Source organism: Syngnathoides biaculeatus, chromosome 6, assembly GCF_019802595.1.
Source record: "Syngnathoides biaculeatus isolate LvHL_M chromosome 6, ASM1980259v1, whole genome shotgun sequence".
Lineage (NCBI taxonomy): Eukaryota > Metazoa > Chordata > Actinopteri > Syngnathiformes > Syngnathidae > Syngnathoides > Syngnathoides biaculeatus.
Genome location: NC_084645.1, coordinates 19,618,453 through 19,646,021, shown reverse-complemented (window position 1 = coordinate 19,646,021; position 27,569 = coordinate 19,618,453). Strand labels below are relative to the sequence as shown.

Sequence of the window (27,569 nt, the reverse complement as noted above, 5' to 3'; positions counted from 1 at the left end):
CTCAGCTACAGGAAAAGTCAAAACATCCAAACACAACCCAATTCTTGTTTTGAGGCGGATGGCTGTTATGAGAAAAGCTTGTCTGGTTTTTTTTTTTTTTTTTTTGTGTTGTTTTTAATTGTGCCAGGCCAGGCCAGGCCCAACCATCAAAGATGATTCCTAGGCAAAGAAAACAAACGTTAAATATGAAAGCACCCGCTGCCCAATGAGGATTGTCATCCTTGCTCAGGATGTGATGACTGACACAGCAGCCACTCTGAGCTTCTGTGCTGTGTTGCCAGAGCTCGGAGCTGAGGGCTCTTCTAGCGGGGAGGGGGGGGGGGGGGTGTATCTTTTTAGGTTTTTTGTTTTGTCCCCCCCCCCATTGTAACAATTGCTCACCAATCTTTTATGCAGGCAACCCCCCGCTGCCTAACCCTTACGGGGACGCCAACCTCACGGCCCCCGTGATGCTGATACAGCAGATGGTGGCCGAGATTCTGTTTGTGAGGACCAGCTACGTGAAGAAGATCATCGAGGACTGCAGCAACTCTGAGGAGACTGTGAAGCTGCTCCGCTTCAGCTGCTGGGAAAACCCTCAGTTTTCCTCCACGGTGCTCAGTGAGCTTCTGTGGCAGGTAGAACGGGGACGTGAGCGCAGGACTCGTTCTTGGTCGTGCGTGGTTCTCAAAGGAAGTTTTTCTTGGGCTGTGCACAGGTGGCGTACTCTTACAACTACGAGTTGAGGCCTCACTTGGACTTGCTGCTCCAGATCCTTCTCATTGAGGACTCGTGGCAGACACACAGGTCAGACCTGATTGGTCAAAGGAGAAACATTTCATTGTCAGAATGTTGTTTAGAAGATTCCATTGTCTTGCACTGCATGGATTGTAACCCCGCCCCCAAACACGACAATTGTCTGGTGTCAACAAGACAAGATATAAATTTAGAATATATTGAGTTTTGGGTTTTTTGGGTTGTTTTTTTTTTTAATAGACACGGTGATTTGGTGTCGTGCTCGTTGATGTCGTGGAGATTGTGGTTGGTACGCTCATGGTAACAAACCATAATCCACTAATCTAGTTTAAACTGGTTCGTAGATGGCAGTGTTCAAAATAATTGCAGTCCAATGTGATGAACCAGATGAATCCACATTTTCAGTATATGTTTTCCTGCCAGGTGCAGTAGATTTCTCAGAAAACCAACAAGACCCAACATTCATCGTAAACACTTAGTGCTGTGCAATTGGGATGTTTGTTAAAAAAAAAATGTGTGGTCATCAATACTGTAAAAAAAAACGGGAGTGAATCATCATTGAAAGGTGAAGCCAGCACTTGAGGAAAATGGGTCGTTCAGAAGAACAAAGTTTGATTGGAGAGGGGAAACCTTAGAAAGAAAATATGGAGAAGACTTGCCTTTGAAAGGGGGTCTTCAACAAGACCAAAGTTTTGGTTTCAAACCAACAAAGCTAATGTCTCGGAGTGACCGGTCCAATCCCGGGACCTTGATCCAATCGAGAACTTGTGGGGTGACGTTTAAAAAAAAAAAAAAAAAAAAAGCTGTTTTTCAAGTGACTCGTGGACTGTCTTGGAGGAGAATAAATAACAATAACTGAAAGATGCCACAAGTTGTCATACAAGAAAATTTTGTCTCGACATCACCTGGTTCTGATTCTGATTGGTTGAAAGAAGCAAACATGGTTGGTCCTCACAACCAAAATAGCAACGTATACGAATAATGCTCTTCATGTTTTGGCGGTGTAGGATCCATAACGTGCTGAAAGGAATTCCAGATGACAGGGACGGCCTCTTTGACACCATCCAGCGTTCCAAGAACCACTACCAGAAACGGGCCTACCAATGCATCAAGTGCATGGTGGCCCTCTTCAGCAACTGCTCCGTGGCTTACCAGATCCTCCAGGTAGGCCTGATTTGCAGATCCTCGCGAGTAGTTCCGTCTCTGGCCTAAAGTCAACCGGCTTAGGCTACAGTTCAGCTGCCGTCCTAATGAGGACGAGAGCGAAATGGACGAGTAGGATGAGTTCTGTTTTCAGACGCCCGCGCGTCGTCGTGCGCTGCTGGTGCGGTGACTGGCGGCTCTACGAGCAGCCGTTTTCATTTAGCTTGGGGGATTTTTGTGGTTCTCATCTGTGATGGTCCGTGAAAAACTGCAACACTGACGGTGAACTGCTTTATTTCCGCGTGAATTTCCACAAATATTCGCTATCCTGGTTTTTCATCCATGCCAAAACGAAAAGCTTCTGCAGCCGTTGAACATGTTAGATATTAGACAAATGCAAATGCTGTATCCCAAATGCAGATAGAGGCCCCCCCCCCCCCCCCCCCCCCAGGCTCTTTTGACCAAATTATCATTTTGCTTGCTCTTGCTTACCTCCATGTAGTCAAAAAGTCAGACAAAATTACTAATAGCGTGAAGCAATGGACTCCAGACAGTATTGAGAGATTGCGTGACTGCTTTGAAAGTACTGACTGGAATTCATCCGTGAACAGGTAGAAACTGTGTCGAAATTCATCTTTCTGTGTGGATCGTATAATACCAACAATATGTAATATACAATATTTCCCGATAACAAACTCTGGGTTACGAAATACCAAAGATAAGACAAAGAGGATTTCCTTCGCTGGCTTGGAGGAGGGTAGCGTCCCCTTCTAAAAGCTAAGTTGGGCCCTAAAAACCAACAAGGGAAGGGAACCTGCCAGGGACCGAAGAACATGGCGGGCTGTCAATCTCACAGCATCCAGGTCGACGGCTGCAGTGCTTCCTTGAAAAAGGACCATCGCGCAGAGCTAAAGAGCGTCATCTCCTCCGGCGGATGAGAAGTGTTGAGAGCCCTCAAAAGAACCAAAGTCGACACTGCCCCCCCGACAGCATCTGCGGAGCGTCCCGAAAGCACCCCTCAGTCCAAACTTTTTTTTTTTTTTACAACTAGTGTTTTGAATTCATTCCCAGGATGGTCACATTGTACAAAAGAGAGGGGGAATGGCAGGTTTGATCCCACTTTGTAATTATCGCAACCTTTCGACTTTTGAATACGAAGTGGCTATTAATCGGCACGTCGGCGTGGTGTGCGCACGCAGAGCAACACGGACCTGAAACGGAAGTGGACGTGGGCCGTGGAGTGGCTGGGCGACGAGCTGGAGAGGAGGCCGTACTCCGGCAACCCTCAGTACACCTACAACAACTGGTCTCCTCCGGTCCAGAGCAACGAGACGTCCAACGGCTACTTCCTGGAGCGCTCCCACAGTGCCCGCATGACCCTCGCCAAGGCCTGTGAGCTTTGCCCTGAAGAGGTAATGACAAACGCACACATGAGGGCGCTCGCTACGTACATTGGGCCTTTCGCGTGTTGGCGGACAGCAGAACCTGCAAGGTGGTGGACCTCTCGGTTGGTCAAATCCGAGAGAGAGAGAGAGAGAGAGAGAGAGAGAGTCATAAAGTTTATTTGACAGACAGCGAGAAGGAGAGAGATGATGTGGGGGGGTGGGGGGGGGGGGGTCGTGGTTTTTAAGAGTGCACTCTGGCCAGGACCACTTGCGGTATTTTTAAGGGTTGCTCGCTCGGGCGACGAACTGACCTTGACTTCTCCAGACTTTTCCCATCGCGTATGGCCGAAGCCAAATCCAGAAATTGTAAACGGAGCTGACGTCTTGACGTTGTTTGGTCGCAGGAGCCCGATGAACAGGAAGCCCCCGACGATCAAGACTCGTCCCCGCCCGAGGACACCTCTTTGTACCCGCATTCTCCCGGAACCGCACAGTTCCAGCAGGTACGCAGCTGAATGAGCGCAAAGAAGCTCGGCGACGAGTCTCCCGGGGGGGCAAAAAGGCTCCTTTCGAACCCTTTCTAAAGAAGCCTTAGCAGTTGAAATGGGAGCCTTTCGTCGCCGCGTCGTTTCCTGGGAAAAGGCCCAAAACGTGCGGAGCCGGCCGGGTGGGACGACCGCCGACTGCTCCCCGAGGCTTCGCGGTGGTCAATTATGGCGCTACTTGCACGTGATTGCAGCGCAGGGGGCGGGAGAGAGCCATTAATGCCAAATATTCTCAATAAAGAGATGTACAATAAGTACCGGTGGAGTTGCGCACTTGTGTAAGAACAACACATTTGGAGGGCAATAAGTCTGACAATTCTTTTAAGTTCTTACCATGAAGGCGACTTCTGGTGCTGGCCGTTTCGTACGCCGTCAGATGAAAGTTCACGCGGGCGACGAGACTTCCGTCCGTTCATCGTGGACGGAATTTAATGTCAAGCTGGTACGATGGTGAACGCTTCTTGCCGACAAATGCGTGTCTTTTATTCGTTTGAAGTGGTCGAAATATTTATTGGCAGCATCGCTTTGGCGTTCTCCCCATCTGTGAATTTCGACACACAGCAGAATCGGCCCTCTCCACAAATTCTGTCCACTCTTGTTGAGAACTTTGGTTTGAGCGACCTTGGTCAAAAGCGTTTCCGTAATTAGTTGTTCCGACCCGATCGGCCTGCGCGCATCCGCCGCGACGGCCACTACGGCGACCCCACTAGGACAAATTGGCTCTGCGTCATTTGCGTGTCCTGCGATCCATATGCAACCACCAAAAGAGCCGCTATGGCTCACGGGCCACAGGTTGCCAACCCCTCAAGTGGTCAACGTTGGTGCACTTGCTAACCGGTTAGCATTTTGCCGAAGCGTCAGTCGCGACTTCATAAAAGAGTAAATCGGGCTCCTTGCGCCTTTGAATAAAATTCAATACATTTATGGTTGAGCTTCAACATGCCGCGGCCGATCCGATGTGGTGTCCGGACCCAAACGGATCTCGCACTAACTTTTCTCTTGTCCTCCAGAACAACCACCCTCACGGGCAACCGTACACCGGGCCGGCCGCGCAGCACATGAACAATCCTCAGCGCCCCGGCCCCGCGTCGGCTCCGACCCCGGCCCCGGCCCCCGCGCAGGCCCCGGCCCCCGCCGGCCCCGGCCAGGGCCCGGGCACGGGCCCCAGAGCACAAGAGAACAGGGAGAATGTGGAGGAGCCGGCCCCGGCCCCGGTCCCGGTCCCGGCCCCGGCATCGGTCCCGTCTAAGGAGTAACCGCGCCGTGTCCCCCCCCCCCGACCCCCGTCCCCCAACCCCCCCAGAAGCCACTTCGCCGCCACCGCCTCCTCCCTCCTATGCTGTGCCTGGAGCCTCTGCGGTCCCGCCCCCCTTCCTCCTCCTCCTCCTCTGCTCTCTCTTTGGGTTCTCCCACTGGGGGAGGGGGGGGGGCACCGCAGGAGCAGAGGGCGTGGATTTAACAGTTGGAAATAATGAAAAAGAAAAAAAAAAAACAATTAACAAGCCAGAGCTGGCGATGATGATGAAAGTTGTACATAATATTGTTGGATGGGCCGCTAGCATCACTTGCTGCGCTTCGCCGTTGGGACAAAAATGGAGGCGAGGAAAAGGGGGGAGCAAAACGGCCCACAGAAGGGGGGGACGGTTCAAAGGTCGTGCAACTGTAGACCAAGACGAAGGACGCGTTTATCTTCACCATTTTGTTGTTGCGGTTCTTGGTTCGCCCCCACCAGGTGTCGAGTTAGTTTGGCCGTCAGGTGAACTTTGACCCTGTTTGACGACATTTGGCTGGAGAATCATTGCCTTTTTTTTTTTGTTTTGTTTTTTTTTTGCCCCCCACCCCATCTCAAGCAGTCAACGTGCTGTAACATTTAGCATGGCTTCTCACCCCCAAGATGTTCATGACGACCTGAAGCTGATCTTACTCCACATCTCCACAGGGGGGCGTTTTTCTTGTTTCTTTTTTTTTTTTTTTTTTTTTCTTACCCCCCCCCCCCCCATCTCCAGTAAGGACAATATTTTTGAACCAATGTATGACTAAGTGGCTTTCAATTGCACATATAATCCTTCACATTTGGCAGTGGAATTTTGCAGGTGGAATAGCTTACATTTAACTCCCCCACCCCCCAAAAAAAAACAAACAAACAAACAAACATGCAACACGATTGCTGCACTGGTGACCATTTTTGTGGTGTATCATAGACCGCCTGGTTTAGCTTCTGTCGAGCGCCCCCTCCTCGGACCCCCCCCCCCCCCCCCCCCAAACTTCGGAGACCCGCATCCCGTCGACTTGCCATCTCGCTCGGCGGCCACGGGGGGGTCCCCGCGGCAGGGCGGTGCTTAGGAATAGCTGGTTAGTCCCATTGCAACACCAACTAACTTGTGATTCTGTAGTCAAGGTAAACTTCAGTAAATATTGTATTTAATTGGTAACTTGAATACGTGTTTTTTTTTTTTTTTTTTGTCTAAAACATACCAAATACTCCTGCAAATGAAAATATTCTGCCCACCGTATTATATTTAAATATTTTGCTCTTATTTTATAGAATTTATTTTGTTGTATTTCACTAAAAAATAGAATTTGATTTAAAAGGAACATTTTTGTCCTTTTGTTATTTTTAAAGATATTGACTGTACAGAGTTCTAATCTGCGCCCTGTTTTTTGCCGACTTTTGTTTTGGCCAATGGTGTGACGTTGAATTCTGGAGCTCCAGTCGCGATGTGGACTTTCACTTTGTGAGGTTTTTTTTTTTTTTTTTTTTTGTGCACAGAAATATAACTACAAAAAAAAAAAAAGCATTGCGCCCTTAGCAAATAAAGAACTTGAAATCTTTGTCTGTGTTGCTTCCTTGCACAGAGAGCCAACAAATTTTTGGCTGCTCAAAAAGGAAACTTAAATGCTTTTTTTTTTAAATACTCAGATATTGGCCTCATCCATAAAAAACAAATGATCAGGCCCCTTAAAAAAATGTTGTGCACTTTTTTGTTGCAGACTTCCACAATATGTACTTGAAAATATATTTCAAGTACATCTACTTTGGCTCGTTGGCCTCTCGAGAACAAGCACATTTGGATTTGGGGATGTTCACTACCGCTTTTTATTTATTTTTTTTTAACACGAGTATTCACTGGTACCGAGCGGCCATCCTGCTCGTATTTTGACGTGTCGACGACCTTTCTGACACACAATTTGCTGCTTGAATTGTGCATTGTGGGGCGGACGACTGGAAAAGTTGATTAAATAAAGTTATTTGGGTTAAGAACCACTGAACCAGGGTGAGGAGATCGAATTGCTTTGGATGGAATCGTTTGCCGAGTCCATTCCTCGGGTTCCAGTTTGTACGGAGCACCCGATCGCAGTCGCATTTGCGGCCCGCTGCTCGGCTTCAACCGACGACCTTTGACCCACAGAATGATGTCACAATCCCTTCGACCAGGAGCGGACCGAACGCGACGGCCTCCTTTCTTCAAATGTCTTTGTCGTGTTCTTCTGTGGCCCGACAGCAGCAAGAGGGTTCCTTTCATGGGTTTGTTTTTTTTTTTTTAAACTAAAACTACCGATAAGGACAAACACTTCAGATATGTCAGAGAGATGCGTTTATTTGTTGAAAGATGATGCAGACCAGGTCCCGCATCGCTGTTGGGGGGTCGTTTTGGAGGCCATCGTTGAGATTGAGAAGGTCCAAGCGGCTCAGCTTTCATTGAATGGGCCCATAAAGCAGCAGAACCCTTCCGACCCTTCTCGGTCCAGTCCGTCCGCCTCTGCAGATCTTGTACTTGGAGGTACGCCGGCCAGCGCGCGCTTGCGAAATACGGCACACGATCCTGAAGATTCGAGTTTCCCGCTAGCGTCACACTCGACTTTTGGCAAATCCTCCACACGTCATTTGTCGTGGGGCGCTGGAACATTTCCAGGCTGATTGAGGGCAAAAGGAAGACCCCCCCCCCCCCCCCCCCGATAAACCCTGACAAGCGTAGGCACCCGCATAATTACGGAGCGGGAATTGAACCCACGCAGCGGGAATTGAACCCACGCAGCTCGCGTCGATGTCAGGCAAGTGGAGCAGGTCAGTCAGTCAGTTCTGTTCCCACATCCTCAAATCGTTTCAAGACGTGTGCACCTTCTGAGATTTATTTTTACATTTTTCTTCTGGGAGGGGGGGGGGTGCAAGAAAGGGGCCTGAAAAGCTGCCAATTGTGGAGCAAATATGGGGGGGGGGGGAGAAGCGGTGCCAGAAAATTCAGCGTCGGCCGGCAATCCGCAAGCAACGCAAAGACGGTTGGTCGGCTTGGCAACAAGCCGTTGGTGGCTGCACGTGACAAAACTTTTTGAAAAGATGACTTTATTGAATTCAGCAGACTTTGAACGTGAGAGAAATCCAATGCGAGGCACACGCGCGCAACCAATTTTTGTTTTATTTTGAGCAGAGTCCCTCTCAGTCTCAGTTCTCCTTCTCCTGGACGGTCTTGGTCCCGCGGAGCCTGCCGGTACGACGGGCGGCGATGAGACCGACCTTGCGACCGGCGGGGGCGTCCCTCCTGATGGTGGAGGGCTTGCCGATGTGCTGATGGTTGCCGCCGCCGAAGGGATGCTCGACGGGCTGCGGGCGAAAGCGGGAGACGGCGTGAGCGCCGGTCGGAAGCGGAGCGCGACGTCGGGCGCGCGGAGGACGCTTACGTTCATGGCCACGCCCCTGACGCGAGGCCAGCAGTTCCTCTTGGCCTTGTACTTGTGGTAGGCGCGACCCGCCTTCAGGATGGGCTTGTCGATACGCCCGCCGCCGGCGACGACGCCTTTGGGACAAACGCAATTGAAAAAAGAACCCGCAGCGCCGGCGCGAAGACCGCGTCCGCGGTGGCGGCGCCCTCACCGACGACGGCTCTGTTGGCGGAGGAGATGACCTTCTTGGAGCCCGACGGCAGCTTGACTCGGGACTTCTTTGTCTCCGGGTTGTGCGAGATGACCGTGGCGTAGTTTCCGGAGGCGCGCGCCAGTTTGCCCCTGTCGCCGGGTTTCTCCTCCAGGCAGCAGATGATGGTGCCCTCGGGCATGGTGCCCACGGGAAGGACGTTACCGATGTTCAGCTGAGCTGCCGGGCGAAAAATAAATCGTTGAGAAAAACGCCACCCGGCGGACGGCCGTGCGGAAACTTTGGGACCTTTTTGTTCTATTTCACACTCTCGTCATCTACACACACACTCAGATCTTGTAATAATTTTACTTTTGACCCTAGACGACACCTTTATTCTCTAACCAATGCCACTATTCTTTTATTGGGCCAAATATGTCGGGAGGGGGACCCGTTTTAGGAGGACGTTACTTTAATTGAGACGCGAGCGCGCGGATCAGAGGATCCGACTGCGTGAGTTTAAAAGCCATCAAAAAAAAAAAAAAAAGGGACGGCGCGCTCTCGCAGACGCTTTCAGCGGCGTCTTTGTCGGGTGGCGTGACGCCTGAGCCGGCCGGCGGGTGGGGAGCGCAAAGCGGGGGGCTCCTCACCCTTCTTGCCGCAGTAGATGAACTGGCCCGTGTGGATCCCTTCGGCTGCGATGAACAGCTCGGTCCTCTTCTTGAAGCGGTACGGGTCCCGGAAGGCCACCTTGGCCAGGGGGGCCCCGCGGCCGGGGTCGTGGATGATATCCTGGAGTGGGGTGACAAGAGAGCAGTGAGCGTCACTTGCCAACGAGGAACGCAAAACCAGACGAGGTCGGACGACGCCGTCCGTCCGGCGTACCTTGACGATGCCCTTAATGTAGCCGTGGCGTTCGGCGAAGTCGATGTGGCGGAGTTTGGCGGCGCCTTTCCTGTGCTTGACGTGGGCTTTAAACACGGAGCCCGCGCCCTTCCTCTGGCCCCTGATCACACGTCCCATCGTGGAACTGAAAGCACAATTTCAAAACACTCAAACGCGACCGATGCAAAGCCTCACACGAGGCGTCCCGAAAGTCCCCATTTCGTCAGTGCGGCAACGGACTCGGCTGCTAGCGACTTAGCTCGCTACGCCATGTCACCGCTGGCTGGCCCGTAATATTCCATTTTCAGGGCTATGCCTGCGGAATAGTCACTCCGCCACGTCCGCGAACGTGTCCGGTAACTCGCTAAATATTCTGATTGAGTGGATGACGGAATGAAATCGTTTTTCGAAACGGATTACAAAGCGGCGACGATAACGAAAAGCTCCTACCTAAATTCCCTTGACGGAAAGAGGAAGCGGCCGGCGCGCGCCAAGCTTTTCTTCCGGGGGAATCGGCGAAGGGGGTTGTGGGAAATGTAGGCGACTTCGCCTTTGCAAAGCGGAATACTGTCATCGTGCACGATTATGCGATAAGTGCACGAAGGAAGATGGGGAGGACGACACCGATGCCGCCTCCAACTCTTCGGGTTGTGTTTTGATTTCTCGCTGAGGACTTTTTGTTCCCACGGCCCAAATGTTGAGCAATTAAACAGAGTCACATGCAACCTTGGATCCGCTTTTAGCGTCGCTTTCCCCCGAGTTGCGGTCCGCGTCGTAATCCTCCACCGGCCACCGGCCATGTTGACCCCCCCCCCCCCCCGAGAGTTTCCCCCCATGTCCTCGACCCAATGACCTTTTCCACGGCACCGAGCCCCGTCTGCGCTCCTTTCCGAAGGTCCTTTTTTTTTTTTTTTTTTTTTTGCCCAACAATTCCGAAATGTGCTCCAACGTGGGTCAGTCTTCAATTCATAGGCAACAGGATACGTATCAAATGAAAAGTATCCATAAAAACTGTACGTCCAGCCATCATCTGAGCCGCTTATCCTCACGTGGGTGGCGGTCGTGCCGAAGACAATCCCAGAAATCGAGGCAAGTCGCACCCTCAACTGGTCGCCATCCGATCGCAGGCCTCCTACAGAAGAAACAAACAACCGGTCGACTTTTCCAAATTGCCTGTCGGTGACGTTGCCAGTGCGAACGCTTGTTTGTTTCTACGTACCCTGCGATCGGCTGGCGACCAGTTGAGGGTGCACCCCGAAGACGGGCGCGACCCAACGGACGGATATTAACGGTCTCGCTCTTTATTGACATATTTCAGTTCGTGTCCCAAAATAGCTTGAATAATGTGTCAAATGAGGGGAAGACGGCGCTGCGGTCCAAACCTCACAAGAGTGAACTTGAAATGTGTTTTTTCCCCTCCGCTACTCATACGATGACGGACGGTCGTTCCTGGAATTGATGACGTGCGTTCAGCTCAAAGTCTGAATACCAAGCGGCGCTTTTATTGGTCTTCTGTCAGAGTTTTTTCCTCGGTCCCACGCCCACGTCGAGAATGCGGCTCAACCCGCCAATAAGAATCTGGAAGTTTTTGGGCCCGCTCGGCTCGGGCCTCCGAACTCGTTCCGCTTCCCACCGAGCCTCAGGGCTGAGACTTGGTACGGTGATAAAAATGAAGCTTCGGCGGGCCTGGAAAGGACGACCGCCGCTCCTACGCACCAACTCTTGACGACGTACAAATTTGAGACAAAAAGGAAGGATATTTGGCCTTTGGGTCACGTGTCCAAATCTTTACAGGTGACCTTCTCTAAACTTTTGAACACACGTCAAGGTTTCTGTATTTTTGGCAACAACTGCTGTTCGAGCCTCAATTTGGCCACGCGAGCCGGGACAGATTTACCGCTGACGACAAGGACGGTAACGCGGGCGCAGAGAAGGCTCGGACAAACCGCCTCGCAAGTCCTACGCGCCTCCGGAAGGATCCGCAAGGCCGTCCGGGTGCTTGCGTGGCTCCAGAGCAAGTCCACGTGCGGACAGGGACAGGCGGGCGACGACACGACCGAGATCTCGCGAGGACGGACGCAGCGCCTCCGAGGCCTCTCCGACGATCCGTGTGGGATCTCGTGGCGTACCATCCACCTCTAAAAACTTCTGTGATGACTCCACAATCGTACAAAAATGCAAGCAATCTCAGTCAAATGAGCAAAGATGCAAAAATTATTCGACATATTGCGTTGAGACCGCCACGGACGTTCTCAGCTCGTGGCACTCGGCTCGCTCCGACCGTCGGAGGACACAAAAACGGCGGAGACGGCGGCTAGCGACTCCTTTGAGGCAAATTTGAACGCTGACAGTCGCGGGCCTGTCAAACTCAAGACCGCCACTTTGCCAACTTTGTTTTCCCTCAGCAGGACAGGGAAACCAATTTGGCGCCTCTTTTTTTCAGCATTTGCAACAAATTGACACATTTACTAGTTTGTCAATCGGAAGCCAATGGAAATCATTTGATCGACTCCTCAACTTCCGATCAGTTTATTTTTCATTAAAACAGGGTGTGGTAGCCAAAAATAATTGGTATCTCTCAACTTCTTTGAAACATCAAATAATTCTCCATCCATCCATTTTCTTTGCCACTTAATCCTCACAAGGGTCGCAGGAGTGCCGGAGCCCATCCCAGCTGTCATCGGGGAGGAGGCCGGTCGCCAGCCAATCGCAGGGCACATCGAGACAAACGGCCGCACTCCCAATCACGCCGACGGGGCAATTTCCAGCGCCCAATTTATGTCGCGTGTTTTTGGGATGTGGGACGAAAGCGGAGAGCCCACGCGGAGAAAAAGCCACGCAGGCACGGGATCGAACAAGGGTCCTCAGAACTGTGAGGCCAACGCGTTACCAGCTGATCCACTGCCGCCCTCAAATAACAGTTAAAGTAACGGGCCCGAGCTCTGAGTTTGACAGCACCTGTGTTAAAAAAACAAACAAACAAACAAAAAAAAAATAGGGAAATAGTTGCATTGCTAATAAGGCTGAAAATGGCGATTTTGAAGACCGTCGGCAGATTAGTTTGACATAGTAACAAAGAGAGGCTGATATCTCATTGGACCAATTAATAATAATAATAATAATAATCCGTCGTCGTACGTAGTGGAGGCAAAGGACCAAAAACAAACCCCACGAAATGAGGAGAAGGGCCCTTGGGAAGAAAGAAACAATTTCACGGAGCAAATATTCAAATTGAGCTCGTCAGTGAAGGGGATCGAGGGCCTGTGTTCGTGTTTCGAAGGCCACGCAGGCTGGCTCGGATGTCCATCACAATTATTCGGGAACTTTTATGGATCAAGCAAAAAGTGTCGGAGCGGTTTTGTCTGTCGAGCCATACGTTTTAAAAACAACAACAAACAAACAAACAAACAAAAAAACGGTTTCAACTTCAACGCATTGGACGTTCAAAAAATGACACTGCACTGATTTTTTTTGGTGAAGGGATGTATCTTTTGAAATGGTTTTTCCTTTTCCACGACACGGAAAGAGCGATGACACGATTGAGTTACACAACGCCGCATTTCCACTTTCCGGCGAGGCTCTCGCGATATTTCCTCCTCTCTGCTGGTCATCCTGCTGATATCTCGCGTGAGCGGAGCGACCAGCGGCTCATTCCAGCACGGTCAACCCAGCCGGCAGCATCACCAGCGGCCCTTTCTTTGCCAAACTCAAGTTTACAAATAACCACAGTGTCGCCCTTTTATTTATTTTTAGGTGAACGACTTTTTTTTTTTGGTCTCGTCAAGTTGTTAAAGCGTCTCTGTTCCAATTTTGTCTCAAGAGACCAGGAAACAAAAGTTGCAGTGTAGCCCGGTCGCGCTAACAAAGAAAAAAAAAATCCTTTCTCTTGAAAATAATCCCCCACTACTCGTTAGTTATGAGTCATGTGGTCGTCGATAATCCACACGGTCTAGATCAGCAGGTAAGTGTTTTATTTTGGCTGTTTCCTCGCGACTTTTAGTGAAGAAATGTCGCGGTTTGCCGTCAAGCGCGTCTGCCGTCGAGGCTCGTTGCTAGCTCGAGCTAAAGCTAACATGGCGTCTGGCAAAATGGAGTCGGCGAGAAGAGAAGATGGTGATGGCGGAGGCCGACAACAAGCCGTCGACGCCAATTTTTGCTTCAAACTTTTCTTGTTGACTGACAACTTTGAACTCTCTTTTTTTTGTTTTCAACCCGTACATCCGCCGTCGAGCGTCCATCCGGCGTTTACGGTTATTAAAAGTGGTTTGCAAAGCGCTAGCACGTACCGGCCGGTGTTGGGCCTTGACAACCCGAAACGTGGCGCAGGGAGGGGGGCAAAAAAAAAAAAAAAGCCGAAGCGTCGGGAGCGGATCTCAAAAGCTTCCAAAACACACCGAAAATAGTCGCAATCGAGCTTCGGGCTTTGTCTCGAAGTACGTGGAGCAATTTTTTTTTTTGGGGGGGGGGGGGTTGCTGGTGGCGTTTCCTGGTCTTGATGGAAATCTTGCCACAGCGCGAGAAGAATATCCGATCGCAACATCGCCATCGCATCTTCCAATAAAACAATGACCTATTTGACTTTTCCTAACCTGTGCCCACACTTTCACGCAATTGTAGCATATTGCTTGAGCGTAACCACTTCTTTGTGATTGTTGTTTTCGTTGTAGCTAGCTGCCCTAGACTTGAATTCCGTTGAGGGACAAGGTGGAGGAACTGGCAGTAAGTACCGTTTTCAACTTTTAAGACTTGTATGCCGTGGAGGATGTGACCTTTTGGGGTTCACTCTGGTCCCCTACCACTGACTTCCTCGATCTGTCCTTCTGGTCGTCGAAGCCTTCTGTGAAGCGCTCTTCAACTTTTTATTGATTATCAGTTTTTTTTTTAAACTCTGATGTAAACGGCTCTTTTCCTCCTCTTTCTCCAGGACGTTACATTCCACCTCACTTGAGGAACAAAGATGGCCCCAAAAATGGTACGTTTTCAAATTAGCCTTCAGACACCATCGCCGCCTCAGTTGCTTCCCTTTGTTTGAAGTTACTTACGGCAGCGGTTCTCAACTGTTCCCACTCTTAGAACTGGCATTTTCCTATTGGTTGCACAGTTGCGACCCACTTTTGTCGACCGTGTCATGTTTGAATTATACTTTAAATAAACCGCGCTCATTATATTTCTAAATGCCGCGTCATATAAGTGCTGAAGCGACAAATCCATATTGCTTGCCGTGACACCTGCCAGCCAAAGGCATCCCAGTGTCTTGAGAGCAAAGAAGTCATTTGTCACTTTTCTGTTTTATGTGGGAACACGATTGTTCTAGAAAGAATAGGAATACACATGTACGTGTATCTAGTATTTCACTGGTTGACCTCAGCCCACCGGTTGAGAATCACTGCCCTTGAGCCACGGTGAAGGTGGCCAAAGTAGAGAAAAATAAGAGGCTTGAAGGCAACTGTTTTTTTTTGTTTCCCAAACGTTTGGTTGTCCTGTAACAAGTCTTCTATTTTGCTACGGTGCATAGATTTGCACTAATCATTTAATATTGCGTGGAGTTAGGCAAGGAGTCTTACAAAATAAAGGAGGCATCAATTTTTCACCTAAGACTGCCCATGTCAAAATGTGTCCAAAGTGACATTTTTGGTCCGTGTGCGCTCATTGGCACAAATGTGGTGTTCTGTTTCTCCTGCTACGAGAACAGCAAATAGCCTCTTATAGGCTTAACGGCGTGAAGTGTGCCAGGCACAGCTACCTCACATCACTTTACACTTGAATACATCTGTGAAATCTTCTTGTGTAACACGCTTGACGATGTTTTCGTTTTTTTTTTTTTTTTTTTACTGTGCTCTTATTCCACAGCAGGAAATGCTTATTCCGCTGCTAGACAGTGCAGTTATTCAGTGGCACCAGTAAATATCTGTAAGTCCCTTCTATCTGCTTTTGCTGAGGGCAAATCTGCACTTCCACATGCATGAAGTAGCCGTAGCAAAGCCAGCGTGAAGGGGTGGGAGGACGTTAATTGAAGACCCAAATGACAATTGTTGACCAAAAATGGCCCAAATGCAAGAGAATTGATCCAACTTTATTTATTCATTATTGGTCATAACGCTGGGCAAATTACAATTAAAAATTCTTTTTGGGCTACTACCGCAGACCTGCCAATTGGTAGAAATTCCAAACAATTTCCATATGTTTAACTTGTGAAGGATATTACTGGGGGTCTGTTTTTACAGTAAATTACCAAGTAGGACAAAGAATTCTGTGTACTGTTTAGTTGCAGAGCCTAATCACTACTTTCTAATAGTGGTGGGCCGCCGATCAGGCGATTTCCGTGGAAAGCTCGTGATCGGCGCTCGTCTCTGCCTTTCATTGCCCCTGTGCAGTGTTGCTCAAGGTTGGGCAATCCATCCAAACGGATGCGTTCTTTAAGCTGTTTATGGACACCCCACTTGAAGTTTATTGTGAAACCAAAAGCGCAACACAAAAATAACCCGACATGCTAGCTAATATTTGATCAAGGGAGCAATTAACCTTCAAATAGGGAATACAGTGGTACCTCTACTTACGAAATGCTTTTGTAAGTAGAAGCGCTTTTTATATGTAAATAGCCTTATCCCTTTCCAAGCAACCTGCCAAAGTAAGCATTCAAAGTGCATCATATAAAGAATAGTAAAAATGATGTTGGTTTACCTTTGGCGTTGGGCGACAGTGTGAAGAGATGAGTGGGTGACGGAGGAGGCAAATGTTTGATAGCTGAGAGAAAACATGCGTACAAATGGACGCGTGCGTAATGAAGTGAATAAACCTACGAAAAACACAGAGGTGGGCTTTATCTATGCGCGCGAGCTGAGCCTGATTCGGTGACTGTGAAGTGTCCAAGGGAAACGAAAAGCTCCATGGCTAAAGATTGCTGTCAACGGGATGCCAGGAAGATCCTACGGCGAAGCCAATGGGAGAGCGGCTCTGTCGCGCCACTTTCAAACCAAGATGCTGGATGTTTACGTTTTCTGCAAAGCCTGAATTTTCCTTCATAACTAGAGAGAATATTTTTCAGAGGAGGAGATTCGTAACCTGAATATTTTCTTACTAGAGACGTTAGTAAGTAGAGGTACCACTGTCTTCACACTCGACCGCTGGAGTAACACATCAATGCAGGTAATATATTCATGAAAAATGATTTAATTGGATGACTGGTTATCACATCAGTCTCGCAGTTCTAAGGACTGGGGTTCAAATCGCCTGTGTGGAGTTTGCATGTTCTCCCTGTGCCTGTGTGGCTTTTTTCCGGTCGTGCTGCCCCCACCCCCACCCCCCCTCGCCAAGACACATGTGGCGGGTTCATTGAAGACCCCAAATTGCCCGTAGGTGTGTGTGGCTTATATCTGCCATGTGATTAGTTGGCAACCAGAGTAAGATGTCTGAAGATTGCCCGGAGAGGCTCCAAGATACTCGTGAGCCTGGTGAGGATAAGCGGTACGGATTTAGTCACCTTGATTCTTTTTATTTATTTTTTTATTCAGAGGTTATGAGTAGCTCCACCCATGTTGCACAACACCGCCCCCGAAAGGCCAAAGTGCGCACAGCAGGAAGTGCAGCGACAGTAATTAACTGTATAAAGAGACGCACCCCCACCCACCCCAGACTAAATGTTTCCTGTTTTGGGTCAATTAGATTACAGAGACAGACTATTTTTCATATCCAGAATAAGATCAGCAGCGGCGTCCTTCCCGTCATGAGTTCAGTCTTGTTGCTTGATGAGGCTTCTGCCTTTTCTATGAACTGCCAGGGGAAAAAAAAAAAAATGGTTTTGTAGACTCGAGAGGTCATTGTCCTTCTAGCATCGTGAGTGACATCATCAGGAAAGACTAGTGAGACCGTTCCAGAAGGAGCCGAGCAAGCCGTGACATGACCTCTCCCGAGTTGTTTTGTTTGGATCAGAATCCGATCCTTTCTTGGGCTATTGTTTGGCCTTTCCGTCACTTTGCCAGAGGTTCATCTTGGGCCGTTCACTCCGGAAAACTTTGCGAAATTCGATCCGGCATTCAGATTCTTTTTAGTGATGAGTGTTTTGCATCTTGTGGTCCAACCTGTTTATTTCTTCTCTTGGAGCAGCGAATTGTGATCCCTTTGCAGGTTGACTGTGAGATATATATATGTGTGTAATTTTTTTATTTTTTTTTGTTCTGAACCCAAAAATGCCCTCCCATTCAAATCGGACGTTTCGACAGGAAATATTTTTGTTCTTCACGTCAGTTTTAATCCTAGGTTGTAATGATGCTGGGATGCTTGCAGGCAAATTTGGGAGCTGAGCTTTACAAAGCAGTATTGCTGACAATGAATACAGTATATGACTCGCTCCTTTGTAGTTAGTTTTTTTGAAAGCACCCTTTTTTTTTTTTCCCCCACTAGTGGAAAGTCCAAAGTGGAACACGTTTGTTCAAAAGATTCAATAGTAAGGAACTTAATAAAACTCCTTGTAATCATGCAATGTTTTAGTACAGAAGCTAACCAGATTTTAAACTAAAAAAGTAAAGGTACTTTGACCCTAGTGAGGATAAGCATCTTGGAAAGTGGATGGATTGTGCTGAATTTTGCTTTCAGGTTATACAATAAGCAATAGCGTGTTTGTTTGATTGTAGAATCTGCTTGCAACAAAGTGAAATTCGTTTTATTGCTCACATTACCGTTCACCCCCCTCATGGAATCTGCTTATCGTGGCGGTGGTGGTGTTTTATGTCCCAATGATCCCAGGAGCTAGTTTAGGGGCCCCTCACGCCCCTGCTAGGGTCACTCACGACAAACGGGTCCTGGGTGAGGGACCAGACAAAGCAGGGCTACAGGACTCCGATGATGAAAGACATAAATGGCTCAAGGTTACACCCCCGCCCGCTGTATGAAGGGACGTGGAATGTCACCTCTCTGGTAGAGAAGGTGCCCAAGCTGATGGGTGAGCTTGAGAAGTTCTGTCTAGATGGAATCGGGCTCACCTCTTCACACACACCTTGGGCTCTGGTATCAGTACTCTTGAGAGAGGTTGGACTCTCTTCCACTCTGGAGTTGCTCACGGTGAGATGCGCAGAACCAGTGTCCAGTTTTCTGGACAGAATTGCTGGAATCTTTGTCTTTGTATATTCAACTATAAAAGGGTAGAATGTTAGTTCAGCTCGAGCAATCAGTGCAACATAATAGTTGGGTTGTCGTCACAAAACTAATTGAGACCTTTGGATTCCTCCAAGATTCATCTGGATGGGATGGTGGACGCAGCAACGGTTTTATGAATGGCTACCACGACAACCGTGCAAACGGGGCCTTTGGAGGACGCGGACCTCCTCGCCATGATAGAGGTGGGTGTGGCTTCTTTCACATTAACACCATTGTAATGCCCGTTGGTGGGCATAATGAAGTCTCCTTCTTTAAAAAAAAAAAAAAAAAAAATTGCAGTCTGCTGGCCTCGAAGCAGTTTTCAGGCAATTCTTTTCTTTTCTGTGCCCTGCAAGGTTTCGGGGGTTACGAGAACAAGGACGGTAACTGGGGCGGGCAGCCCAGGGACAGTGCCTTCAACAGCTTTGGGGGCCGGAACGACAGGTCGAAGTCGGCCTTCTTTCACGATCGTGGAGCGGGCTCAAGGGGAAGGTGAGACTTGCAAGTTTTCTCTTTGCTGCTTCTTATGAATAATTTGGAATAAGAAATACAAAGTCAGATACATGGACCAGTATTTTGGGCTACGTGCCCAAAAAGTCTTACTGTAGTTTCTCGTGTCCAATGCACTTTACTCCCAAAATATATCTCCAAAGTTGATGGTGGCCTAAAGACATAAAGTATAAATAAAATGGAAAAAAATCGGTTGTGATGTCCTGTATTTTCTGGAGGATGGAACGCACCGGTTAAGAAGTCGTGCCCACCCTGTGTAGTCTATTGTCTTTTGCGTTTGTGTGCCGTCAGGTACGAACGTGGCGGCTTTTCTGGCGGAGGACACAGCCGTTGGTCAGAAGAGTCCAGAGACGAGGATTGGTCCAAACCGACTGCTCCCAATGAGCGTCTAGAACAGTGAGCCACAACTGAATTGAAATGATCAAATATCATTTTGGTCTGTGCTCACCTTAAACCTGCATGACTCTTATTTTTCCAGTGAGCTCTTCTCCGGCAGCAATACCGGGATAAACTTTGAGAAGTACGATGATATTCCCGTCGAGGCCACCGGAAGCAACTGCCCACCCCACATTGAAAGCGTGAGTTTGTCGTCCGCGGTTGCGACGATCCCTTTGCTTTCACGTCACTTAGTGCTAATTCATTTGTTGTAGTTCCACGACGTGGACATGGGAGAGATCATCATGGGCAATATCACCCTTAGCCGCTATACACGTCCCACTCCGGTCCAGAAGCACGCTATCCCCATTATCAAGTCCAAGAGAGACCTCATGGCCTGCGCCCAGACTGGTAAGAATTGTGCAGGGATGGCAGAATGCAGGCAGATTTGTATTTTGTGTGGTTTATTTTAGGATCTGGAAAGACTGCCGCTTTCCTGCTGCCTGTGTTGAGTCAGATCTACACGGACGGGCCAGGAGACGCTCTGCAGGCCGCCAAGAATAGCGGACAGGTAAACCTGCGTGGAACTCTGCTTTGCCTCCGACTTCGAATGTCGTCAACGTAACGAAACCTTTCTGAACCCGATAGGAGAACGGAAGATACGGGCGCCGTAAACAGTACCCGATCTCCCTGGTCCTTGCCCCCACCAGAGAGCTGGCGCTGCAAATTTATGATGAGGCCAGAAAGGTGAGCTTGTGAACACAACGTAAACAAGGCCATACGCTCTTCCCCGGTTTATTCTACATCCCTGCGAATGCTTATGCATGATATGTACTATGTTTGTTTTTGCAACCGTTAGATGCACTTAAGTCTTACATTTTCTCCATAACGCATGTGGCTTGTCAATGAAGTACACTTGAACGCACTGGTTACAGTGTTAGCATGCATGCCAGCATGTATGTTCACTACCATATGGTGGCGCTCACGAGGCAGTGCGGAACAATTGCATTTCACATCTGTAAGCAGAAGAAGCTTACATTGATGATGCTGTAATATTATCACACCACATAGAGCAGAAAAGCATAACTAGTAAATAAAAGAGACACAAAACATGCGCTTTAAATGAGTTCAAATCCAACATTTTCACTTGCGATGCGATGCCAATGTTTCAACCTCGTTTTGGTGAATTTTGTTTGAAACGTGCCTTCCGGTCAGTCGTGCGTTTCCATGTGCTCCTCCAGTTCGCCTACCGCTCACGCGTGCGCCCCTGCGTGGTATACGGCGGCGCCGACATCGGCCAGCAGATCCGAGAGTTGGAAAGAGGATGCCACCTGCTGGTCGCCACGCCGGGTCGACTGGTCGACATGATGGAGAGGGGCAAGATTGGACTTGACTACTGCAAGTCAGTAATAAGAGCAGGCTGAACTCTGAACAGGGTGGAGTGCTGCCATGCTTGTTTTTTGTTTGATTTGATTTGATTTTTTATTTTGAAATATGTGCAGCTACTTGGTGCTGGACGAGGCTGACCGGATGTTGGATATGGGCTTTGAGCCACAGATCCGACGCATCGTGGAGCAAGATACTATGCCGCCTAAAGGCATCCGTCAGACCATGATGTTTAGCGCCACCTTCCCCAAGGAGATCCAGGTCTTCATGAAAAGCTCTTAAAACTCGTGACTTGTGCAAGTCATAATGACCGAGGCTTTCTTTTGGGCAGATCCTGGCTCGCGACTTCCTGGAGGACTACATTTTCTTGGCCGTCGGCCGTGTCGGGTCCACCTCGGAGAACATCACCCAGAAGGTGGTCTGGGTGGAGGAGAATGACAAGAGGTCCTTCCTCTTGGATCTGCTCAATGCCACAGGTGAGCAGACCCCCCCCCCCCCTTTAAAAAAAAAAAAAAAAAACTTCAGATGAGTGAAGTCTTGATTTTCCTCCACACCAAGCTTAAAAAAAGCTCCCTTAGAATTCCTTCAGTTTTTCATAGTAGGCAGTTTGCATGGAGTGTGTACTGTGAAGCGCACACAGTCTTACAATTTGGCCTGCTTTTGGTTTTGAGCTTAGTGTTTCCCAATGAGGTTCATGAAAGTGGGACAGATGCCTCAGAAAAGCCAGGCCAGTGGTGTGAAGAGCAAAAAGAAGCAGTGGCGGTTGGCTGTCATGTGGGGATTCGCCGTTCTTAGCTTCTGCCATTGAGCCTTTCTGCTGGTTACACCGTCATCGACACGTCTGCAGTACTTTTTATTTTTGAACCTAAAACTGTGGCTGAATGACAGTCAGACATTTGAGCTTCTGCAATCCCTTATTTCCAATTTTTCATTTCCGTTTCCTTTTGTCACGACGCCAACTAGTTCCGACAAGTCTTGTCCTTTGGCAGTAGTCGGGCGCCAAATGCCTTTCTTTGTTCTCTCTTGAAAGGCAAAGACTCGCTGACTCTGGTTTTTGTGGAGACCAAGAAAGGTGCCGACGCTTTGGAGGACTTCCTGTACCACGAGGGCTACGCCTGCACGAGCATCCACGGCGATCGCTCCCAGAGAGACCGCGAGGAGGCTCTTCACCAGTTCCGTTCGGGACGCTGCCCGATCCTGGTGGCGACGGCTGTCAGTAATCCACTGGAACTCCCGCAAAATGCGCCGACGAGCATCGCGTTCAGCGTGAACGAGATGATTTGTTTATTAGGTGGCCGCTCGAGGTCTCGACATCTCTAACGTCAAGCACGTCATTAACTTTGACCTGCCCAGTGACATTGAAGAGTACGTTCACCGTATCGGCCGTACGGGACGTGTGGGCAACCTCGGTACGAAGTCGTTTTTCATTGGTTATCCGGCACGTGCGCTCTGTTTGCTCACCGGTGTCGGAGTTGGCCTAACGGTTTTGCGGGTTTGCGCGCAGGTCTGGCCACGTCGTTCTTTAACGACAAAAACAGCAACATAACCAAAGACTTGCTGGACATTTTGGTGGAGGCCAAGCAGGAGGTCCCCTCCTGGCTGGAGAGCCTGGCCTACGAGCACCAGCACAAGAGCAGCAGCCGCGGCCGCTCCAAGAGGTACAAATCCGTGGCGTAACGCGCCGGGGACGCGCGCCGACTGTGTTCTTTGATCCGGCAGGTTCTCGGGCGGTTTTGGTGCTCGAGACTACAGGCAGACGCCGGGAGGTTCCGGAGGCTTCGGCGGCAGCCGCACGGGCCGTAACGCCGGCGGACACGGAGGGAACCGTGGCTTCGGTGGAGGTACTTTTCTCAATTCTCTGCGTTGGGAGCTTTAGTTCTAAACTGAGTTGTACTTTAAGTAGTGGAGTGAGACTGGGGGGCACACAAAATGCTCCTCTGTGGCCATGAAAAAGATGTATTTATGGGCAAAAAGTAGTCGTAGCCTCCTGCTGAAGCAAATACAGCGCACGTTCTCGACAAACTGTCAGGTACACGCTCAAAATGCGGGCCGGTGTCGTTCATCACGTTTTATTTTAGGACTCCGGACGAGTTGCTGACAAGCTGAGCATGAGAGGCTAACCCAACCTTAAGCACTCGCGGCGTTGCAGTTACTTGCGAAGATGCGATCAGTTGATTTACCAAGACCAAGTCGCTCGTGTTAATATTAAAACCGCAAACGGTGGAACCTCGTCCAATTTTACATATTTCTCTATAAGGTCATGTGGACATGATAAAGGGAGCTCAGTCTTCTTCTACACGTGCTCTCCAAATTTACCCCTCCGTACAGGGCACTTAACCACGCCTCCTGAAGTTACGTCACCCCCACGTGTGCTAACCACAGACAATTAGCAAAAATGGCGGCGCAGGAAGAAAAGGCTAGAGCGAAATTGTCCGATTTACTGGCTGATTTCTCACTCGCATTCTTAGCTAACGGTGAAATATTGTTGAAAAGCAGACAGCAGGGCTTCAAGTTTTTCAGCGAGCGGTATTTACATGCATAGCGACGGAGAAACCATTGATATTCGCGCAAGATCTTTCCAGAGTCAGAGGAAGACCAAGAAGCCACATAATATAATATATTATAACCCAAAGATGAATTCGTCATTGACAGTTTCCTATTTTCGTGTTACATATCACACTTGTGTGCAGAATCTGTATAGCCGTTTGTGAACCACCGTATGAAGGAATAGAAGAAGGCGAGGCTTGATTTTCGAGGTGTTTCTCTCGTTTTCTTTGTGTAACGTCACGCGTCCCGCTCAATAATTATTCTTGAATTAGTGCCGAACCTACGCAAGTCCCGACCGAGTACGACAATCACTACGTTAGTGTCCTCAAACATCCTTACTTCAGTCTTGGTGTCTCAGTGCACGTCGAAGGCTTGTCGGACTGCTAGTCCGGTTTAGCCTAGCTCACCGCCGAACAGAGACACGTTTGTGCAGTCAGATCATCGCAAAAAATCGCTCAACACAGATCAAGTGTGTCAATCATTCACACGTAGCAGTGTTATGCAAGCGAAGAACTGCTAATTCATTTATATGAGACATGGATTGAAAATCAAGCATAGGACTTACCTTTGTGCAAACATCTGTTCCGGTTGATGATGCGGTCTTCCTCAAAGTTTGACCCATCGAAGGCATTTTTCGTACCGGGTCTTCGGTTTTGGAAAGGGTACGAATTGAACTCCGCCAACGAGCCTTTCAGGATACTTGTCGTCACTATTATAAAGTCCGTGAGTACACCTCTTAACCATATCTATTGTTAAAGAACCCAAATACGCGATAAAACGCCAACAGAAGCTATACTGGACCATCCAGCGTTGTCTGAGATTATGCAGATCTCTGGCCTCTGATTGGTCAGTGACGCGGATTGCGCAATTTCTACGGAGGGGTCAATTGGAAGCATCATTTCGTTTGAACAAGTTTGTGTTGTACTTTGAAACTCGTACCCGTAAATTAACCTCACCGTTAAATATCCCGAAGGGTTGAGAGCGGAGCGCCTGAAAAAAGTAGCGGCTCGTTGTCCGGAAATACTTTTTGGGAAATATTGACTTATTCATGATCTTGTTGCATTTATTTTCCGTCATATGAGCAGTTTGAAATTTTGAACCCCAAGTTATTTCAACATTATTCCGTAAGTTATGCAGCCTTTGTAAATGTACGCGTATGCAAAATGTGGTGCTTCCAGCAAACTAATCTCTTTGGACAGATGTTTTGTAACATTCAACGTCGTGAGGGATTTATTTTAATAGGACGAAATAAAAAGGAAGCAACTTTGCTGTTGCAATACTTTTGTATGTCTGTGATCTTCCCCCCCCCCCCACCAGAACTAACAGACTTTATCGACCGCACTTGACAGGACAAATGGAACCCCATTTTTAGACATTGTTCAGTCCATCGGTCCACATTTATTGGATACCCGTTAGCTTTTATCGAGGTTCCACCGTGGAGCTTTTCACGGTCACTGCTTAGCCTCTGGTGTGCACAAAATGTCGTCGTCATCGCTGGCGCAATGAATTAATCCGCCCCGGCCCACGTCTGGGTCGGTTTAGTCGGGATTTGCTAAAGTGTCACTTTGCTAGCGGGCGGGCGTGACCGCCAGTTGAAATCGATGTCTGGGTCTTTCAGGGGGCTTCGGCGGAAACTTCTACAGCAGCGACGGCTACGGAGGAAACTACAGCCACTCGGGCAGTGTGGACTGGTGGGGCAACTAGTCTCCAGAAGAGTAGCTTGCCATACCACCCTGATGGGAAACCACATGTTAAGAAAAGAAAAGAAACACAAAAGCGCCAGACCAGACACACAGTACGTACATTAGCAGGCGGGCCGTCAGCCGGGGGCACGGCGGCGGGGGCGCACCTTCAAGTTCTGGCGTCGTTGGGGGAGAACCCATGCCCCCCCCCCTGCCCCCTCCAAACTGCCAAAGCGACAAACCAGAGGATCACTTTCTGTTCATTGAATTGAAATCAGTCTTTTCATTTCAGCAAATGGGAAAATGTTTACTTTGGAAAATCTTAGCTTAAGAATCAAGAGACAACAAGCTGGTATGTGATCAAACCTTGGCAAAAAACGTGGGGCGTTGTGGCTCTCTGGAGTCACGATTCCATTTGAACCTCAAATTTTCTAGCAAACAGCGCCGCTGTGAACGATCCGCATTTGACTCTCTCTTTTCTGCTCACTCTATCCTGGACGGGCTCCTTTTTTTTGTTTTTTTTTTTTTTTTTTTCCTCTCTCTCTCTCAATTTGACCACCCAGGCCGCGGCGGTCGCCCGCTTCAACGTTGTTTTTCCTTCTCCTATTTCAATCGACTTGACGGCTCCCGCGTTAGCGAGTGGGAGGGGCTTGTCTTCACTCTTTTTGGTTTTGTTTTTAACTAAAACATTTTCAGTGTACAGTTTTTTTTTTTTTTTTGTGTGTGTGTGTGTGTATGCGTCCTAACAAAAAGCGCCTGCATCAATGGTAAAAGTGGGCCGTCTTCAAAGGACCACTGTCGGGGAGGCGAGGGGGGGCCCAATCTCGCACCTCAATGGTCCTCATGTGCAAGTGTTATGTTTTTTGGTCAAGGTGAAAGGTCACGTGAGTCGCAGGCTTTGCAAACATTTTCTCTTTTTCAAGCGGCGTTTGAGGGGGGTGGGGGTGGGGGTGGAGCACAGTTCGTCGCTTTAAACCAGGCGTGGTCAGTCTGATCGGGGGAGGGGCCGGCGGCGTTATTTTTCCTTACACTCTTTGTGGGCTTCGTAAAGGTTTCCTGACACTGCTTTGAAAGTTGACTGTGGGTGGGGGGGGGGGGCAAAGTGGGATGGGTGCAGTTGTCATTGGTGAAACCGCAAAGCCCCCTCCCCCCCAGTACCGTCTGGTGCGGTCCGTCGCATGTCAGCACGATTCTCTCTCGTCAGGTGTGTTGTGCCTTGAAAATGTTTTTTTAAATCACGAATGAAAGCAGATGCACTGAAGACGTCGAGAAGCCGAGGTCCAAATGGTGCTACTCGATTTTGACTCGTTTGTGCCCATCACGTTTTACTAGCGTTCTTTTTATTGCACATCTAGTTTTATATAGATGTCTGGCATGTGTGTCCTTAGGCTTCCGAAGACAGTGGAAGGAGTTAGAGAAAAAAAAATAATAATAAAAATAGACAAAACAATGCAGCTTGTTTACAAACGTTCAAAAGCAGGATTTATTTGGGACCAGGGGGGATGTACCGGTGGGGGGGGGGGGGGGGAATTTAGCCATTTGCACAGATTTCTAGATTCTATTTTGCTGCTAATTTTGTGTAATTTATTAAGCATTTTTGAGAAATATTTATTTTTGTAAGCCTCAAAAGTGATTCTTTGAAAGTTTCAGAAAACTTGACCAAAAGACAGTACATTAAAAAAAGAGAAAAAAAAAAAAACACTGGCACTTGAATGTTGAATGTCACCTGTATGCGTGAAATTTCTATATTCCGGGTAGTGTGAGCTTTTTAACGTTGGATACATCAGACTGTGATTACTTGATGATAAAATCCACAGCTGTGTTCAGGGCCCCCACGGGGCTGGTCATACATCCGATTTATTCAAACTCTCTCAATTGGTCTGGGGGGGAGGGGGAGGGGGAGGGGGAGGGGGGGTTGGGTGAGGGGCTAAAAATGTAGCAAATGGAATTGAAGTTCAACCAAAAAAAGAAAACGAAAACAAAAAACATGCCAAGGTTTGGAATCAAGCTGTCAAAAGAGCAAATGTGTTTCCTAAGCGTAGTGTCAAAAAAAAAAAAAAAAAAAAAATTCTCCTACTGTGTGCATACTAACGTGATTTGGTCCAGTGAACGTCTGGCACATGGCAATCTTCAAAGAAACAAAGAACATGTGGTTTATTGTCATTGTTGTATTTGCATTCTATATTAGCGCGCCGCCCTCCACCCCCGTTCGGTGGCGGAAGCGCGGACGGAGATCTTTAGACGTAGATTTTGCTTTCTGTATTAGCTTCCAGGCTAATGCGCAGTTTGGGAAAGGACTCTGCTGCACACTTGTATGATTTTATCCGAATAAAATGTTTGAATGCAAAAGTATCTGAAACGCAAACTCCAGCATGTTTACTGTAGTGCGAGCGTC

At 48.7% G+C, this 27,569-nt stretch overlaps 3 protein-coding genes across 9 annotated transcripts in view; 2 read left to right on the top strand and 1 right to left on the bottom strand.

The window, feature by feature from the left end:
* usp9 (ubiquitin specific peptidase 9) overlaps positions 1–6,270 on the top strand; it is a 40,658-nt gene extending 34,388 nt beyond the window's left edge. For all 6 annotated transcript variants that reach the window (XM_061823096.1, XM_061823102.1, XM_061823098.1 and 3 more), the window contains 6 exons: positions 397–617; positions 698–786; positions 1,743–1,899; positions 3,078–3,290; positions 3,668–3,766; positions 4,819–6,270. In XM_061823096.1, the coding sequence (XP_061679080.1) occupies positions 397–617; positions 698–786; positions 1,743–1,899; positions 3,078–3,290; positions 3,668–3,766; positions 4,819–5,064 (1,025 nt within the window). In that variant the 3' untranslated portion in view covers positions 5,065–6,270. The remainder of the gene's footprint in view (positions 1–396; positions 618–697; positions 787–1,742; positions 1,900–3,077; positions 3,291–3,667; positions 3,767–4,818) is intronic.
* A 1,863-nt stretch (positions 6,271–8,133) lies between these two features.
* Positions 8,134–9,937, bottom strand: rpl8 (ribosomal protein L8). The gene is made up of 5 exons (XM_061823108.1): positions 9,543–9,937; positions 9,308–9,449; positions 8,679–8,897; positions 8,486–8,601; positions 8,134–8,408 (listed from the first exon to the last, which is right to left on the bottom strand). The coding sequence occupies exons 1-5, from the start codon at positions 9,678–9,680 to the stop codon at positions 8,250–8,252; spliced, it is 774 nt and encodes a 257-aa protein (XP_061679092.1). The 5' UTR covers positions 9,681–9,937; the 3' UTR covers positions 8,134–8,249.
* A 3,233-nt stretch (positions 9,938–13,170) lies between these two features.
* Positions 13,171–27,526, top strand: ddx3xa (DEAD-box helicase 3 X-linked a). Of its 2 annotated transcripts, XM_061822693.1 has the most exons (19): positions 13,171–13,503; positions 14,210–14,261; positions 14,467–14,514; positions 15,393–15,452; positions 18,770–18,877; positions 19,031–19,166; positions 19,476–19,580; positions 19,663–19,762; positions 19,835–19,970; positions 20,033–20,130; positions 20,208–20,306; positions 20,801–20,961; positions 21,062–21,206; positions 21,277–21,421; positions 21,976–22,157; positions 22,237–22,354; positions 22,450–22,603; positions 22,665–22,786; positions 25,111–27,526. In XM_061822693.1, the coding sequence occupies exons 1-19, from the start codon at positions 13,459–13,461 to the stop codon at positions 25,194–25,196; spliced, it is 2,100 nt and encodes a 699-aa protein (XP_061678677.1). In that variant the 5' UTR covers positions 13,171–13,458; the 3' UTR covers positions 25,197–27,526. The 2 variants fall into 2 exon arrangements, with proteins under 2 accessions (XP_061678677.1, XP_061678678.1); XM_061822694.1 differs by lacking the exon at positions 15,393–15,452.
* The last annotated feature ends 43 nt before the right edge of the window (positions 27,527–27,569 follow it).

Excerpts from the sequence above, each read along its gene's own strand:
- rpl8 (XM_061823108.1), bottom strand. The coding sequence starts at position 9,680 with ATGGGACGTGTGATCAGGGGCCAGAGGAAGGGCGCGGGCTCCGTGTTT. Across the intron at positions 8,898-9,307 it reads CATCTACTGCGGCAAGAAGG|CTCAGCTGAACATCGGTAAC; the intron begins GTGAGGAGCCCC and ends TTCGCCCGGCAG. Across the intron at positions 8,409-8,485 it reads TCAGGGGCGTGGCCATGAAC|CCCGTCGAGCATCCCTTCGG; the intron begins GTAAGCGTCCTC and ends TTTCGCCCGCAG.
- ddx3xa (XM_061822693.1), top strand. The coding sequence starts at position 13,459 with ATGAGTCATGTGGTCGTCGATAATCCACACGGTCTAGATCAGCAG. Across the intron at positions 14,515-15,392 it reads CAAAGATGGCCCCAAAAATG|CAGGAAATGCTTATTCCGCT; the intron begins GTACGTTTTCAA and ends CTTATTCCACAG. Across the intron at positions 18,878-19,030 it reads ACCTCCTCGCCATGATAGAG|GTTTCGGGGGTTACGAGAAC; the intron begins GTGGGTGTGGCT and ends GTGCCCTGCAAG.